Source organism: Camponotus floridanus, unplaced genomic scaffold (assembly GCF_003227725.1).
Source record: "Camponotus floridanus strain SB8 unplaced genomic scaffold, Cflo_v7.5 scaffold12, whole genome shotgun sequence".
In the NCBI taxonomy this organism is placed as follows: domain Eukaryota; kingdom Metazoa; phylum Arthropoda; class Insecta; order Hymenoptera; family Formicidae; genus Camponotus; species Camponotus floridanus.
In genome coordinates, this window is record NW_020229237.1 from 2,050,321 (window position 1) to 2,068,682 (window position 18,362).

General features: G+C 25.2%; 4 protein-coding genes across 5 annotated transcripts; 2 read left to right on the plus strand and 2 right to left on the minus strand.

The window, feature by feature from the left end:
• The first annotated feature begins 439 nt into the window (after positions 1-439).
• LOC105259009 (estradiol 17-beta-dehydrogenase 11) lies at positions 440-7,256 on the plus strand. The gene is made up of 8 exons (XM_020029944.2): positions 440-455; positions 3,667-3,915; positions 5,073-5,197; positions 5,553-5,663; positions 5,741-5,902; positions 6,080-6,168; positions 6,473-6,589; positions 7,094-7,256. The coding sequence occupies exons 2-8, from the start codon at positions 3,675-3,677 to the stop codon at positions 7,236-7,238; spliced, it is 990 nt and encodes a 329-aa protein (XP_019885503.1). The 5' UTR covers positions 440-455; positions 3,667-3,674; the 3' UTR covers positions 7,239-7,256.
• LOC105259008 (chitinase domain-containing protein 1) lies at positions 7,076-9,770 on the minus strand. Its single transcript, XM_011270661.3, is given in 8 exon segments — positions 7,076-7,532; positions 7,637-7,969; positions 8,267-8,421; positions 8,558-8,667; positions 8,763-8,943; positions 9,042-9,194; positions 9,272-9,304; positions 9,306-9,770. Coding segments are annotated over 8 exon segments (1,140 nt in total). The 5' UTR covers positions 9,339-9,770; the 3' UTR covers positions 7,076-7,390.
• Positions 9,771-10,333: 563 nt separating this feature from the next.
• Positions 10,334-13,906, minus strand: LOC105259007 (putative tRNA pseudouridine synthase Pus10). Of its 2 annotated transcripts, XM_025415394.1 has the most exons (8): positions 13,595-13,906; positions 12,748-12,958; positions 12,392-12,496; positions 12,028-12,332; positions 11,685-11,890; positions 11,478-11,603; positions 11,184-11,376; positions 10,334-10,980 (listed from the first exon to the last, which is right to left on the minus strand). In XM_025415394.1, the coding sequence occupies exons 2-8, from the start codon at positions 12,889-12,891 to the stop codon at positions 10,551-10,553; spliced, it is 1,509 nt and encodes a 502-aa protein (XP_025271179.1). In that variant the 5' UTR covers positions 12,892-12,958; positions 13,595-13,906; the 3' UTR covers positions 10,334-10,550. The 2 variants fall into 2 exon arrangements, with proteins under 2 accessions (XP_025271179.1, XP_011268962.1); XM_011270660.3 differs by lacking the exon at positions 13,595-13,906 and having other exon boundaries at positions 12,748-13,107.
• LOC105259006 (lanC-like protein 2) lies at positions 13,241-18,039 on the plus strand. Its single transcript, XM_025415395.1, has 10 exons — positions 13,241-13,305; positions 14,448-14,681; positions 14,798-14,977; positions 15,056-15,207; positions 15,658-15,805; positions 15,891-16,031; positions 16,217-16,399; positions 16,473-16,619; positions 16,898-17,000; positions 17,712-18,039. Exons 2-10 carry the CDS (start codon positions 14,598-14,600, stop codon positions 17,798-17,800), a joined length of 1,227 nt encoding a protein of 408 aa, XP_025271180.1. The 5' UTR covers positions 13,241-13,305; positions 14,448-14,597; the 3' UTR covers positions 17,801-18,039.
• The last annotated feature ends 323 nt before the right edge of the window (positions 18,040-18,362 follow it).

Sequence of the window (18,362 nt, forward strand, 5' to 3'; positions counted from 1 at the left end):
AAAATATATTTTGACATATTTTATTTATGTAAGGCTAAAGTATATCATAATTCATTCAAAAATTACGACATAATTATAACAAAGCTAATCAAATTTATATTATGTCGTCTTTTCTTTCTCTTTGCGAATTTTCATTCTCTACTTTCTTAATCAAAATGGGACCTTTCACTCTATGACTTATCTTCTTGTGTTCATAATCCTAGCGGACTACTTATACTATGGTGAAGACTGCATCCAACACTTCTATAGTACGCTCGAATTACCGAGCGAACTGGAAGTAGTTGTACAGTCAACATTTGCTGATCATCTTGTGCACACTGCGACTACACTGCAGGATATTTATATTCCTTTACAATTTTGGTATTAAATTCTGTTTAAAGTGTAAACTGTGTAATTTCTTAAAAACTTTGCAAATCGCTGATAAATCAAGCACGGAATTTTTCGAGAAACGAAAGGTAACAAAAATTATGAAATTGATAAATAATTAAAATAAATAGAATATAAATATATATATATATATATATATATATATATATATATAATACATACAAGTAAAAAATTAAAAACATAAAATAAATTTAAAATAAATAAATAAAACATGATCTAGATAAATATCTGGTGTGTATGTGTGTGTGCGTGTGTGCGTATATATACAAGAGGTAGACAAAATAATGTGAATACCTGAAAAATATACTATATTTGTTTATTAATAAGATGTTGTGCCACCATTTGCCTTTAATACAGTTTCAAGTTTCTTTGGAATAGAACTATATAATTTTTGAATAATCTCCAGTGGCATATTGTTTCATTCTTTTATCAAAATATCTGTTAACTGCTTTAGAGAAAAAAATCTGCTTCTCACTTTCTTTTCCAAAACTGCCTATAGTGGTTCGATTATATTTAAATCGGATAAGCATTGGTCAGAAAAGATGTTAAAGTTCATTTTGATGCTTCAAATCAAGATTTAATTTTTCTAGCTGTGTGTATGAGTGTTTACACATCTTGAAAAATTAAATATATATTTAATAGAAGAATGAAACAATATTCCATTGGAAATTATTCAAAAATTGTATGATTCTATTCCAAGGAGAATCGAAACTATATTAAAGGCAAATAGTACAATATCTTATTAATAAACAAATATAATGTTTATTTTTTAGATGTTCACATTATTTTGTCTATTCCCTGTATATGTGTGTTATGCGTATATACATACTTTTATATATATATATATATATATATATATATATATATATCTTTCCAATCGAATTTTTATGTAGACATGGATGTCGCGACTGAAAATTACTTTTAAATCACGTGATCGCTCTGTCAATTATTGTCTAAAATATATATAAATTTTATTATATAAATTTATTTAAACTAAGTATATTTTAAGCTTTTTTTTATTATCTTGGTATTTGATTTTATGTGTAGTGTGATAAAATAAGCAAGGTAGTTTCATTGCATAACACTTCGTACCTTCGGCACATATGTGTATCACCTATAAAAAAAATCATAACTTTTAAACAAATAATTCTATCGAATTTTACTTTGATTTTTTTAAGGAAAAAAGTTCAAGCTACATGTAAAAAATTACGCATTTCGAAATGCAATGTTTGCAATAAAATATTGTTACTTAAACTTTACAAAAAATCAAACTCTTCGATAGTGAAGAATAACTGTATATTATGTCGAAAAATCATAGCATTGATGCGCTAATTATATACTTGCAAAAAAAGTGTAACAAAGCCGCGAGTGGACCATGTGTGTATATATTTAGAAAAAACATAATATATATTTAAAAAAATAAAATTCAAGCTTATATTTTAAATATATTAATATTTCTTATGGCTGCCATTTTTAATTTAAATGTTAATAATAAATTTGGAATCAGCACCCTCATAAACCTATAAAACTGTCTTCAAATGAAACGCATCTCTTTTGGCAAAAGCTGGAAATACGAAAGGGTTGAATGAATGTCGTATGCTCGTGCCGGGATATTCTCGGCGACCGCAATGGTAAAAAAGCCTTGCTGGAAATATTCCAAGTTACAATCGAAAAGATATGTGTGTGTGTTATAAGTATATACACACATATACATATAGAACAAATAATTTTTAATAATAATCAAAAATATTTAAATTATTTTCTATTTATATATCATTAATTTATCTTACATGTTAAGATATATATGTATATATAAATATATGAATCTATAACATTCGTGTATATATGAAAGCTTGTAAATGTATATATAAAGGATACACACAACATATCATATTATAGCTATATATAAGCTATATATCTCAAATAGCTTCTTGACATATAATTTTACATATTTTACATATTTTTGTCATACATATTTGTCATAGTAAAAAATTATTGAAAATGGTATAATATATATTTAGACAATTTACAGAATATGCCATTTGAAAGCAAATTGATATGTAACATAACATTATTTTGAAAATAAACATAATATTGCTTATGTAAAAACTAAGATTTTTTTATTTTTATATTTTTTATTTCTTTATATTTTTATTTCATTTTTAAACATAATTAATTTACTGAATTAATGAAATTTTTGTATTTAAAAACAAATATAAATCCATAGATATAAATCAATTTAACAAAAATTATTTGAATTATATTGTTTTATACCTATTATTTTAACTGCAAAAGCTTTAATCCATTAAAATTACTTCCAAAAGGATAAAATAAAAAATAAAAGTTTCAATTTTATTTTATAAGATATTTATATTTGTGATTTATTATGCATGGGGAAAGTTCATTGTGAAAAACTTCGAAACTTGATGAAGGTCATCTCAGTGATTTCTCGCTCTCAATTTGCCGCTTATCTTTCTGAACTATCTAACACGAGTTTCGTCGAGTGTAACAGCAAGAAAAAGTAAAAAGCAAGCAAAATACTTATCATCTAAGAAGTTCCCTTTTAAAAAATTTTCTTCATCCATAGCAATTCACGAACATTTTTTTGTAAACATTTAATAAATATAAATACTAGAACTATAACTTAGATTTTATCTTTTTGAAAACTAATTTTAACAATTTAATAAGAATTTTGCGATTAAAATGACATCAACAATATAATTTATCATTTTAATTAGATAAATAATAAAAATTTTTATCTTATATAAATTAAAAATTTTCCGAAATATTATTTTTCACATTATTTTATGCATAAAAATCAATCTCCAGTAAAATCACATTTAAAAGAAATGCAATAAAAAATATAAAAATTTGTATTTTCAAATTTGTATTGTATAATTAATACGTCACGTTTATTTTCAAAAAAATTCTTGACATATTTGATGTCTATATAACATCTCATGAAATGCTTTATACATTATATTATATCACTTTTAATAATTTCTTACTGTGACACATGTGTTACAAAAATATATAAATAATGTTAAAATAATTGTATAACGAGTCAAAAAAATATATAATTTGAAGATCGTGCATTAATTTATTTTAATCTCTCTCAAAAATTGTTGTAAAAACAATGCGCGTGCGCATGTAATATGTTTATAAATCGCAGTTGGAGCCACATATAATTTTACACACACACACAAACACAAATATATACATAAATACATATAAAAGATTTTTTTTGTATTTTATAATATTTTTCAATGAATTGCTTAGATCGCAAAATGATGAATCTGAAAGAAGGCATATATATGATCTACAATTTATTTCTATCAATCGGTATGACGATTATTTATGTTACTGAGACCATAATGTTAACGCTAATTCCTCATCGATATCGAGAGAAGTCAATCAAAAATGAAATTGCTCTCGTTACGGGTGGTGCGAGTGGAATTGGTAAATTAATCGCAATTAAACTTGCCAAACTTGGTGCGAACGTAATTGTCTGGGATATCAACAAAAATGGTAAGAAATTATTTCATTTTAAATGAATAATTCTTTTTCTTTGTATTCAAATAAATCATATTTAAATTGTTTTAAATATATATTTAAAAAATTAAAAATAAATTATGCAGGGTGTTTCAGAATTAAACACGTTTTAAAATATGAGTTTACAATCTTAAAATAAACAAAAAAGTTTCTTTAAAGGTATACCCGCAAATGCTTTATGGTTAATTTATGTTTTCCCAATTTAATATTATTAAGTTTTTGCACGCAAACATAGGAGATGTTATTAAATAAAAAAATCTGCAAAACTGCATCCAGTGAATGACATTATTTTTTTACATAGAAGAATTCAAACATGTAAAACAAAGCTGTCTAGTATGACTCTGCATGCTGTAAAAGAATATTAAATATTGAATATTGTTGCGAGAGAAAAATTTCAAGCCTATTTATAAAATTGTTGTTTTGAACAAAATTTACAATTCAAGAATACAAATCAAGAATTTTCATGTTTTTAATAATAAAAATAGAAATGAAACATATTAATGCATTGTGTAACTTGTAAATAAATAATTTTAAAACATTCTACATTCAAAATATTAGATGTCATATTTTTCGACTAAATCATTTGCGGGCATCTATTTTAAATCCTTCTTATTTTTTTTTCAGGTTCTAAATATTTTAAGTTAGGTTTAATTTTGAAATATCCTATATATCATAATGCTTGCAATAAATATATTCATGAAGGAAATGTTTCGAATGTATGGAACAGATAGTTGTCAAATAGTTGCAAATAGTAATCTACAAAACGTTCTAGTTTGTTGTTTATTAAAAAGCTATTAAAAAATGAGAGAATGTAAAGTAATTCAAATATAAATTAATGATGTTATTATTATTTTTCTAATTAATGAATCTAAAAATGTATATCTTCTAATTAACGAACCTAAAAATGTATATCTTGCACTAAATAAAAAACATGTGAATATATGTATATTCTTATGTATCTAATTGTGTTTAACTCTTTAAATCACATACAAACATAGTTATATAAATTTGAAGATATATGAATATCGATAAAGTATAATTATATATATATATATATATATATATATATATATATATGTATATGTACAAATAAAGTGTAACTATATAATTATATATATGTAAATGACATATAGGTCTTATAGAAATTGCGGAAGAAATAAGGAAAATCGGTGGAAAATGTTATACATATTATTGCGATATCGCTAACAAAGAAGAAGTATATCGTATTGCGAAAGTAGTACAAATCGAAGTCGGACATGTGGGTAAAAATATAAATAAATTTATAAATATATTTGTATGAATTTTATAAACTATAATTTATTATTTGTATTGTGTGAGAAAGAGAGAAAGAGAAAGAGAGAAAGAGAAAGAGAGAAAGAGAAAGAGAGAAAGAGAAAGAGAGAAAGAGAAAGAGAAAGAGAGAAAGAGAGAAAGAGAAAGAAATTATTAAATTTTTGGACCAAATAATGTTTTTATTATATTGATTTTTATTTTATTATGAAGTACGAATATTCGATTATATGTATAAAAGATAATTTAAATTCTATTTTTAAAAGATATTTTTTAAAAATCCAAAGCAAAAAGAAATTAAAATTTATACATAATTATTTAAGGTAAGTATATTAGTGAATAACGCAGGATATGTCTATGGAAGAACTTTTATGGAATTGCCAGATTGCGAAATTGAACGAACATTTAAAGTAAATATTCTATCGCATTATTGGGTGAGTCTAAATTAAATTTCCATTTTGTGGAAGTCATTAATTTTCATCAAATCACATTTCATTTAATATTATCACAGATTACAAAATCATTTTTGAAAGACATGATGAAAAATAATCACGGTCATATAGTAACAATAGCAAGTGTCACCGGATTTGTAGGAACTTATAAATGCACGGATTATTCTGCGACAAAATTCGCAGCCATTGGATGCCACGAAAGTCTTTTTAACGAGCTAAAAGTACGTAAAAAATTATTGATTAAAACAAATAATTATCAGATGATAGAGGTAGATTTTTGTAATGTGATATTTAGAAGATATGATATTTAGAAATTATTTTCAACACAAGAAAAAAAATGACTTTTCTTTATATATTAATTTCTCATTAAATTATATTATTTTTTTATGTGTTCTAAGGTGCATGGATACGATGGAATTCACATGACTTTGGTTTGTCCTTATCTCATAAATACGGGAATGTTCAATGGAGTAAAATCAGTTAGTAGGTTTGTAAAAGTATAATATAAGTGCCAAAGTAAAAATTATACGGTTTAACTTATATATATATATATATATATATATATATATATATATATATATATATATTCTTAACACTATATTCCTAATATTTTTCTATTAATAATCGAGTTAGGCGATCTTTACTTATTATCGCATTTACATACAATTTTGTGAAATTATGTATAAGATCAGTGTCAGAAATGCCGATATCATATACACATATAAAAATATGTCTATATATCTATACATATACATTTATAAAAATTTATAAAAATAATTCTTACAAAATAGATTTATGCCGATACTTGAACCAGAATATGTTGCTGAACGAGTGATTGCAGGTATATTAACGAATGAGATGTTCATAGTGTTACCTAACATCATAAAATATTTATTGCCATTTAAATAGTAAGTTCAAAATACATAGAAAATACATACTATACATAGAAAATTTTAAAAATAATCTCTTTTATTTATAAATAATAAAATAACGTTAAAAGCAAAGAAATTATGAATTTTTCTTAAAAAATATATCAAAATAAGTAAATTTGTTTGTGGATATGACTGTGTTCGATATGGATTAGTATATATCGGAAACTCTTTTTGATTTATAAATTAATAAATAAATTTTTATCATTTGTTGTAAAATCTGTTTCCGCTGATAACATAGAACAAATGCAGATGAATTACACAATAATTTATTGATGTAGAATAATAGAAAAGTTTTTAGCATATTTTACCAATTCATATCAAACATAAGCATTAAAAAAACATTTATTTATCTCAATATATATTTCAAAAGAAAAAAATTCACACACACACCCATATACATATAATTAAAATATAATACTTACAAAATCTTAATACATAAAAATTCTAAAGAGCCTTAATACATAAAATTTAATGTTTCAGTTTATTACCAGTTAAAATGAACTGGGCATTAATATATCACATTGTAAAAGGACCACAAATTATGATGACATTCAAAGGTCGGGAATCAAGGAAGACCTCAAGTGATGATAGTATAACAAATTATAAATATATATGCGAGCAGTAAAGTTACACAAAACTAAAATAGATTATATTTTTATCAATATCAAATTTTTTTATAAACATTGAAGTATATATATTCTTTTAGTCTCTTACATATATGCATTTCTGCACATGTTTTATTTAACAAACTCCATTCAAGTGAAAATAATAGACAATTCACAGTAAATCATAAAAATAATTCAATCCTTGGCCTAATTCCCATATTGAGATCCCTGTACCTAATTCATTAGCGAGATCCAATCTTTCTTTAATCGAATATAATGTAGGATAAAAAACATACCCATTATCCACAGATAATCTGAAATATAAATATATTTATATATCTATATAATATTAAAAACCATTAATTTTTATTAATTATAAACCCAATAAATAATACTTGATAAGTCAGAAAAAACTTACTTTGATTTAAAAAAATGCTCCTTGCTGCTATCATCCCATTGGATTTTTCCTTTAAATGATTTCAATATATCCAAATATTCGGATGCAAGAATTGCTTTACCACCTTCTGATGTATAAATGTAACCATAGAAATTAATACCTAATAAAATCTGAGATCGTTTCGGATCATCTTTCTTTGGAACTAATAGTTCGACACATTGCCTGGCCCAATTTATAGGACTATTTGGGCCTGGTCTTTGAATACTCGAATAATCATAAGTCATTAGAGAAAAGGCATTTACATATGATGCTAAGTCATCAAATTGTTGTTTCGAAAATAATTCAACTTGTGCACTAAAAAATTGAAAAAATATAATTAAAGAAATAAATAAGAAAATATACTATTTATATCATATACATATAAAGATAAGCCTTTGTATTTTCTGATTCCATGTTGTTTATCATGCCTCTTTTTCTGTTATTTTCACTATTTCACATTTGCATAACTAAATAATACATGATAGTTAGTCATATAACTTAATACAAGTCATATAACATAGTCATATAACATAAGTCATATAACATAGTTATTTAACTTAATACAAAGGCTTTCTTGTAAAAATACTTTTCAAAAATATTATTATTAAGTACCCTCTAAATGGTGGTATTGCTAATATAATATCCAAATCATGTTTTTTTAACTTCTGTGCAATGAATCTAACTATAGAAGTAACAATTGATAAGTTTGCACCTGCAAATATGAATTGATTCCATATTTCTAAAACATATCCATCAAAATGGAAAGTCTGTAAACAAGATAAGATTTCTGTTTATCACATTTTGATATTTAGAATAAGTAATAATTATAAATTTATATAAGAATAAACAATAATTAAATATATAATTATATATCTATATTTTTCTAAGAAAAAGGTTTTATACCTGGGCAGCATCCACAAGTGATATTATTAATTGTGTTTTGCTTTCTGTATTATTATATATCCTAATAATATCATCAATTGACCAACGTTCAAATAATACTCGAGGTACAACTAAGGAAAATAATAATTCAATAAATAATTAATCACTGAAAAAAAGAGTAGAATATGGTTGTATTTTGTATGGTTTTTTTCGATCTTTTACTTACGCTTCACACTATGATTAGCATTATTATTAATTCTCATTTCCTTTATCCATTTAGTCTGTACAGAATCAGTAGCCAATTGATAAGTTGACATGTTACCAAAAGACAAAGACAACCATACTGGTGATATCATTGTGAATTTGCCATGAAATGTTTTAGAAACTTTAAATCCATCCGTATTCCACTGTAAAAATGGATTATATTCAATGCATAGATATTAAATATATTAATATATAACTCCTACAATTCTATAAAGCTATACATAATATTGCAATTACTTACAGGAGTACAATACCCTAACACATCTTTTTTAAATCTTCTATGCTTTGTATCTTGAAAATATCGACCAGATTCATGAAGAATATCTTGCTGTTTAGGATTTTCTACTACTAAGTTTCTTTGAAAAACATCTCGATTTACAGGACCCTGATGTAACTTAAAGTACAATATTTATTAAATAAATATTTATGTTTATAGAAAAAAAATATACATTCTCTTTTTATAATATTTACCTTATTGTTAGTCTTTTTTTTCTCTTTTTCATTTCTTTTTACTGGAGGTGATAGAGTAGCACAACATAATTCTCCAAGAAATAATATTATAATCAGAGTAACTGCATTCATAGTATGTTATTATAGATTTAGTTACAATGACAAAATATTTCAAATCATATTTAAAATATTCCTTAAATGAATGATTAAACGTAAAATTTATTTGTGTTACACTTTCTATATATTTAGATTTTTAGATCCTTCGTCTTTTATCCTTTCAATGACTTCAATGAATATATTTTTATGGTTTTGAGTTTTTATGGTTTTGAGGCAATTTGAGTTTTTGTAGGAACTAGACTTACTGTCATATCTGAATATACTTATCTCGTTGAAAAGTAAAAATTTTTGGAACTTGCAAAACGAACTTAAATAATAAACCAAAATAAGTCTACATTTTCGCTTCTAGATATTATATTAGACAGCTGAGACAACAACACTAACCGTGATGCAAAGGCAGCCATTTTTAATTGGGCAGAATATAATTTTAATATGCTTGCTATACATTATTAATTTTCCTATTTTTTATAAAAATAATGATATAAAAAAATGTATCAATTAGAAATAAAAATGTTAGTGCTTCCAAACACTATCAAACTCTCTTCTTAATGACTCTTCTAGATTGCATTATTTTCGCAATTTCGAAAAATGAATTAAAAAAGCTGTTAAATTACTCACGCAGAAACATTGTTTTTTTTTACTTTAATCAATTTAAAAGTTTAGTTTCCTTAAAATACATTATTTTAGAAATTAATCCGCGATTTTTTATTAATCGCTAATTAAAATGATCAATGCCTTTTTTAGCTTTTTCAATAAAAATCCATAATGTATAATATAATCATTATTCTAGGTATACAACTAAAGACTAAGAAAAGAGAAACATGATTGAAATTGTACTTGATGTATGTTATATATAAATATGTGGTTGAATAAACGGATGGATTATGGATAGATATATGATTTTTTTGTGCATGCGTGTAAATGGATTTTTATTTCCATGATTGTTTGAAAACAGAAAGATAGAAAAACATAATTTAAAAAATTTTTGTTTCAACGTTCAAAATCAGCAAACCAATTATAAAATCTAGATGTGCATGTGCGTAAATATAGCCGTCATTTAATCGCATGCACACACGTATATAATATATATTATTATTATTTATTCAATTTTATAATACACATTTCATATTTGATTGAATTTTTTTAATCAGATGTAAGATTGGAAATATCAATTACTTCATTGTTATGGCCATTGCAAATTAATACCCGTGACATCTAATGCTACAATATCTACTTCAGTATTGAGAAAATCACATAAACTTGGTTTAGTCCTACCAAAATCACCATGTACGAATTCTTTCACGTATGTACCTGCTTGAGTTTTGACATCAAGAATGAAAAACTTATCGGTACTTTCGGCGGAGACTTGTAATAATTTCTTCAGTTCGTGCGGTTTTGCCCAGCGTACGCGCATTTCGTAAATAGTGCGCGTTCGTGGACTTAAAGGTCGTCTATGCAACACTCTTATTGGTGTTTTCTGAATGATTTTGATATTTTTCAATTCATTTAAAGTTTCCAATTGTGATAAACTGTTCGCGCTTTTACAAACGCAGAGCGCTCGATAAAACTTCGTTTTGACATTTTCACCTTCTTTAAGTTTTTTCAAATCAAGTCTGAAAACATGTATATTGCTTATTTAATTGAATTTAGTTAAATTTAAATTATATACATAATATATATTTAATTTAAATTATACATACATACATATATATATGTATATATATGTTCTTTTTGTTAACACTCACCTATTTCATTTATTATATTAATTGGATTTATTTTAAATATTTTTTAAAAGAATTGTTTTAAAGAAACATACTTTGAGAGAACTTTTAAGCCTGATGTTATTTGAACTTGTTTAGTTGACTGATTGATATTGACAACTAAATGTCTCAAGAGTTCATTTGTAATATTTGTCATACGAGGATTTAGCAACTCAACCGCAAATGGTCGACCACTATATATGTTTCGTACATCGACATCTTCTCTTCCTGATGATAAAAATTTTATTGCTGTGCAAATATAATAGCTTTGTTACATATACATATATATTATAGCTTTGTTGAAAATATAAAATATAGACAATAATAATATAAATACAACCAAATCGTACATTCTGCCTTCACAGTTTCAGCAATAAGATTGCACAGCAAGTCTTGTACTGAGGTATCCACTTTTTTCTCACCATTTATAAACCATGGAGTTTGACTAAGCTTTCTTGAGAATTTGTTGTAACATCCTGAAATTGTGAAACTGTATAAAAAATGTATTATGCCAAATATTAGTAATTAAGTTTAATATATTTTAATTATGTCGATACCTCCTATAAAAATACTGTTATGAGAACACAAAATATTTTCTACAGAAACAAACATTTTTATTACAAGTTGAGGGATTGTAAAATGTTGCAAAAGTTGTTCATCTGTTGTTTCAAGGAGTAAAGTTTCAATATTTTTCCTACTAAATGTATTATCATTGTATTTTCTTTTGTTCTGTTTATTATTGCCTTCTTTATGTTTATTCATTCTGAAAATATAAATAGAAAAATATCTGTAGATATCTTTATTACACAAAGAAACAATTTAATATTTAAATTTATTTTATCATTAATAATTACATTCATCTTGTCTTAGATTACATAAAATTTTAAAAGAGATGCTTACAATTCTTTAAATATCACCTCATCATTGGTATATGTTAAGAAAACTTCAATGAGAAAAGGGGATGTTAAAAGATCTGCACATTTTTTCATAGCTTGTTCAAGTTTTGGAATCATAAATAATTTCCAGATATCTTTGATATTTTGTAATCTTGTTTTAAGAACATCTACAACAGATTTATGAATATCCAATTCTTTAGAGATATGAGCATACAATATATGTTCTCTGAGTTTCACTGATACAGGAACAGTCAATGCACAAGTAAAAGTTGTACAATCGTAACCTTTTTTATTTACTTCCTCTATTACCTGCATAATTAAAAGATGTTAGATATCAAGTCAAATATATATTTATTGTTATATTTTACCTTTTTAATTACTTCTTCTTGTGTCTTATCTTGAAGCACTCCTAAACATACAATACAAGGTGTTTCTTTGGAAGAAATATAATCTTTTGTGTCAAAACAGTTCATCTATAATTAAATTAAATCTATATGTAAAAAGATTATTTTTTATATCAATGCTTCACATAAATTCACATGTTGTTGATCCACCCTCCCTTATATTCTTACAAAATAATTTCTCCAAATGCAAGTATCTCCATATGATAAGAAAATTGATATTACAAATTAAATTATTTTTATTGAGATAACTGATAACAATATCAATATATATATACGATGTATACATTATTTATCTTTTTTTAAATTAAAAACAAACTTACTCGTACTGCAAATTCAAAAGGCTTGCAATAACATTCTGATGTACGATATCCAATAAATCGTAAACAACATCTTAAACAGCAGCCTTGCGATTTTAAAAAGTGAAAAATCTTTTTTTCTTCCTCCGTCGAAATAGTATACATCATAATAATCAAAATATCTAATTTTTTGTTTTGTATCTCTCTCTCTCTCTAAAGTCTTGTATTTACGATACTAGAATTCAAATAATCTAGATTTGTTATATAGTAGAGAAATGATTAAAACAACCATTCTCGATTTAGGTTAAATCTAACTTAACCTAATCATATTTGAGACGCCCTCGTGTTCATAAAACATGAACTATATTTCATGCACATAGCACGGAACAAAACCAAAAATTGTGCACATTATGGGTCTGTTCGTTTTAGCTGCACTGCTGCACTAGTGCAATTAGTAGAGTGAAAGAAAGTATGTTTAGGTTTGTTTTTTATTCCTACACTGAATTGAACTAGTTCTGCACTAGAACTGAGCCAGTGCAAGCGAGAACTGAGAGTGCAGACGGGAATAGAAAACGATACAGTGTAAACTAGTGTAAAGCAGTGCAAAAATATGGCGCGTCACATTATACATAATGTTATACATAATATTATACATACATATATTTCAAATAAAATTATTAAAATTACTCTTATTAGATTTCACAGATTAAGATTTTCTAACCTTACAAATTTTATATTTTACTCAACAGTAACTGGTAACGATTTTTACTTTATAAATTGTGAACATTATATATATACATATATATATATATTGAAATATAAATTTTGTAAAATTTTTTTTGATCTAAAAAACTTCTATTTTTATACTTACATTAACCTTTAAGTTTTGAAATTGCCGGCTATATTCAGTGCAGGAATAAAAAACACCTCCTTGGTTGCTCTACACTGCTTGCACTACCTCCAGACCTAGTGCAGCCAGTTCAGTGAACTCGTGCACTAAGTTTTCCTGCACTGGAATAACGAACGGTATCGGTTACACCAGTTCTGGAATAACGAACGCTTTAGTGTACACTTTTTGAACTAGTGCAGCCAGTGCAGGAATAAAAAACAAACCTAATGTCTTTTTCTAACTTATTGCACTAGTGCAGCAGTGCAACTAAAACGAACAGACCCTATATCTAAGGCTCCTGCACATAGAGCTGCATTCGGAAACATCATTCGAGTGTACTCGGGTATCATTTTATCCTTGTTTAACATTCGGTGAACCACAAGGATAAAATGATACCCGGGGGCATTCGGGTGATGTTTCCGAACGCAGTCCAGGGGCCCTATTCTTGAAATCGTGCGAAAAATTATCGTATGCGAAAGTGACGCTGCGCGATCTTTGATTGGTGTATACTCTTAGATCTAAAAATATACACCAATTAAAGATCGCGCAGCGTCACTTTCGCATACGATAATTTTTCGCACGATTTCAAGAATAGGGCTCCAGGACGCGGCAACACTTGCCGCGCGGCGGAAACCGACGCGATAATCCAATACAAAAGTTGGATTGAATTCAACTTTGACGCGCGGTAGATGTTACGTAATCTGCTGATTGGCTATCGCGTCGGCTTCCGCCGCGCGGCAAGTGTTGCCGCGTCCTGTGTGCAGGAGCCCTTACCCTCTGAGAACATTCATGGACTTGGCTTCGTAGTTCATATCTACGTTTTTAATGTTGACAGAGGACGCATCGATGCATCGTTTACGAAAACAAACAATATGGCCGCTGACAGGCTCTTTTCCATTTCTATCAATAAAGCTTAGAGTATCTAGGGTTTATTATGTCTATAGTTTTATAACATCTTGGAAAGAAATAAAATTTGTGGAAAATCATGGACACCACGAGGCATTATAAAAATCATTTTGAAGATTATTCCACTTCTGTCAGTCATAATATAATTGAGAATAATTGTATGGTATGTATTACATGTTATTATGAAATCCAAAATTTTAGATAATGTAATATTCTGTATAATGTATATAAATATCCAAAATTATTTTATAGTTTTATACAAAAAAAAATATCTTTCAGATTCATGATGAATTTAAATCATTATTGACATTAGAAATAAAAAAGTTAATGAAAACATTAAAAGAAAATGAAAAAAAATGGTATAACAATGATGATTATTCTGTATACACTGGATCAGCAGGAATTGCATTTACATTATATTACTATGGAAAATATTATAATGATTCTGCATATATCAAGGTATTTATGAAAATTTAGATACTATTTTCCAATTAAAAATTAAATGTGATTTTATAATTAACACAATTAATTTTCTAGACAGCAACAGATATATTAAAAAAATGTGCTACAAATTTCAAAAGCAAGCATAAAGTAACATTTTTGACTGGAGTTGTAGGTCCATTAGCATTGGCAGCTGTAATATTATATTCTCAAGGAAAGAAAGAAGAAATGGAACAATTAATTTTTAAGTATATATTTTTTTAAATATTTAAATTAAAAATACATTTTGAAATTATGAATTTTTATTTATTTAATTAAGACTACACATAGAGAGTTTATTTACATCTAGTAAAGTTTTATTTAAGTAGACTTTAGTGAGAAAAAGAGGAAAAAAAATCATAATATAATCATATATAAATCAGTAGTAAATTAGTAGTAATATGTAAATATAGCAGAAGTAAAATATTAATAAATGTAGGATTGAAAAATAATAAAATAAAATAATTTTTTTATTAAAGAAATAAAATTTAAATTTAGAAGAATTCTGTTTATTAAATTTAGATTAATTCTTTTTTTTATAGAAAAATATCTCAATGTTTGAATAAAGTAATAAGTTAAGTTTTAATAAAAATTTTAATAAATTTTTCTTTAAAATTTATATATAAAAAATAGAAACAATTTAATTTAAAAATTTACAGATTAAAATCTTTATCTACTAATGTTTTGGACAAACATAATGATGTTCCTGATGAATTACTATATGGAAGAGCTGGATATTTAGCTAGTTTGCTTTATGTAAATGCAAATATATCTCCAGCTCCTATAGAAGCAGATCTCATCAAAAAGGTATCATTATTTTTATAAATATAATTTTATATATTATTTATATCTATTAAAATATAAAATTTTTACATTAAAATTGTATCCATAGGTTATTTCTTATATAATAAAAAGTGGTGTATCATATTCTTCATCAAATCACTGTCAATCACCTTTAATGTATTCTTGGCATGATAAAGAATATATTGGTGGTGCTCATGGATTAGCTGGTGTACTATATTTATTATTGCAGGTATTATATTACAAAAATTATGTAATTTGGAATATGATATATTATTTAATTTGCAGATTATTTGTTGAATTATTCTGTTTGCATTATTTTATTGTTTACTGTTTGCTATTTTATCATCTTAGATTACTACTTTAAAATACATAAAATTAGTAGTATTATTATTATTATGTATTTTTTCCTCTTAGGCACGACATTATTTAACACAAGTACAAATTGATAATTATTTGAAACCCTCATTATACTATCTTCAAAGATTACAATTTTCTTCTGGAAATTTCCCTTCTTCAACAGGAAATCCTTCTGACAAATTAATACAATGGTGTCATGGAGCACCTGGAATATCTATATTATTTTGTTTGGCTTATAAGGTCATTAATTCTATACAAAGTTTAATAAATTAATAATTATTCAAATAACTTATATTATCATTATTATAATTAGGTATTTGAGGATAATACATTTTTAGAGACTGCAATACGGTGTGGAGAAGTGACATGGGAAAGAGGATTATTAAAAAAGGGATATAGCATCTGTCATGGTGTTGCTGGAAACGGTTATACTTTTATATATTTATTTCAACAAACAAAGGTTTGGTTCATTTCTTGAAGATAGATAAAATATGATATATAAATATTTAAGAGAAATCAATTCAATTCATTTATATCCAATTTATCATATCTAGATATATCGATACAACAAAAGTTTAACATTGTTATAATGTATTAAAATTATTCTATTTGAAGTTTTTCGATATTTTTATTCATATTACATATCTATTTGTATTATAAAAAAATGAGAATATAGAAATCATTAAAATAATTCATAACCAGTTAAAAAATTAATATCAATTATTTTGATTATTTTAGGATGTTAAGTATTTATATCGGGCCTGCAAGTTTGCTGAATGGTGTTTTCATTATGGTTCACATCAAAATCGATGTCCTGATAGACCTTTTTCTTTGTTTGAAGGTAACTCAATAATATAAATTAAATTTACATTATGTCACTAATATTTTATATAATGCAATTATACATAATCAAAAGATATAGTCATAATTTTTGTAGCAAAATATAGTCAAAAATATCATTAAAATGAACCCTTATGACCCATTTTAAAAGCATCTTAGGTTACCAAATTTAGTTGTCCCTGAGATTCGATAATTTCATATTTTCTTTCGATTAGGCGATTTTCATATAAATACATAATCCATCTTGTTATGTTCTTTTAACTTGGTGCAAGTTTAAATTTTTAATTTTATTATTACTATCTTTTGATCAAAGATTATTATTAAGATATTATCTTTTTATCAAAGGTTTTTGTTTTTGTTGATATTTGAGAATTATGTTGATTAATTAAAATATTATGCATATTAGAAGTATGTACTTTGTTTACTATATTTTGATATTAAAGATTTATTACATACAATAAATTGTGATATAATTGTGATATAATTGTGTTTTATTAAATTTGATTATTTTGATTATTTTAATATATGTTTAAATTCTGTATTCTAACATATTTTTAATTGTGTTTTAATTGAGTATTGCCTATTTTAATGTGACTTTGCAAAATAAATTCGAAGAAAAAATTTCTTAAAGATGATAAGATTTTATATGTGTCATGTATTATCAATCAGAAATATTACTATGATAATATTTATGTATTATTCATATTTACAGGTCTTGCTGGTGTTATATATTTTCTGTTAGATGTACAACAACCACATTTGGCTAAATTTCCAACATATGATATCACAATTGAGCAATAGATTTGTCCAAGAAAATGATAAATGAAAAAGACAGATTCATCCAAGAATATATATCTTTCTAATTCTGGCTCTGACTTTCTATAAAATAGTATTGAGAAGATTTGCTTCATAATAGAGCTCAATGAAGTAAGAATACTATTCTTTCTTGATATCAGTATCTTTCTTCTTACATGTTTAGATCTACATCTCAAATAGTTTTGGGATTATTACAACTTATATTTACATTACATTGTCTCATGATAAATATATAAATTATTATCAATTATACACAGGGAAAAGATCCTTTAGAGATTTGCTCGTTTTTTATTTCATTTTGAAGAAAATCACAAAAAAAATATTCACCAAAAATATGTAAAACGACACTAAAATTATTAAGCTTATTGGAAAATACTATGAGAAAAATTTTAAAGTACGAAATTAAGAGAAAAGAATGAATTAAAATCTTTCTGGAGTAAAATTAAAGGATTATAAGTAAATACATGATAACGCAGCATTATTATTATATTATATATCATATTATATTTCGAATTATAATTATTATTTTATTTTTAGTTGGTTTATG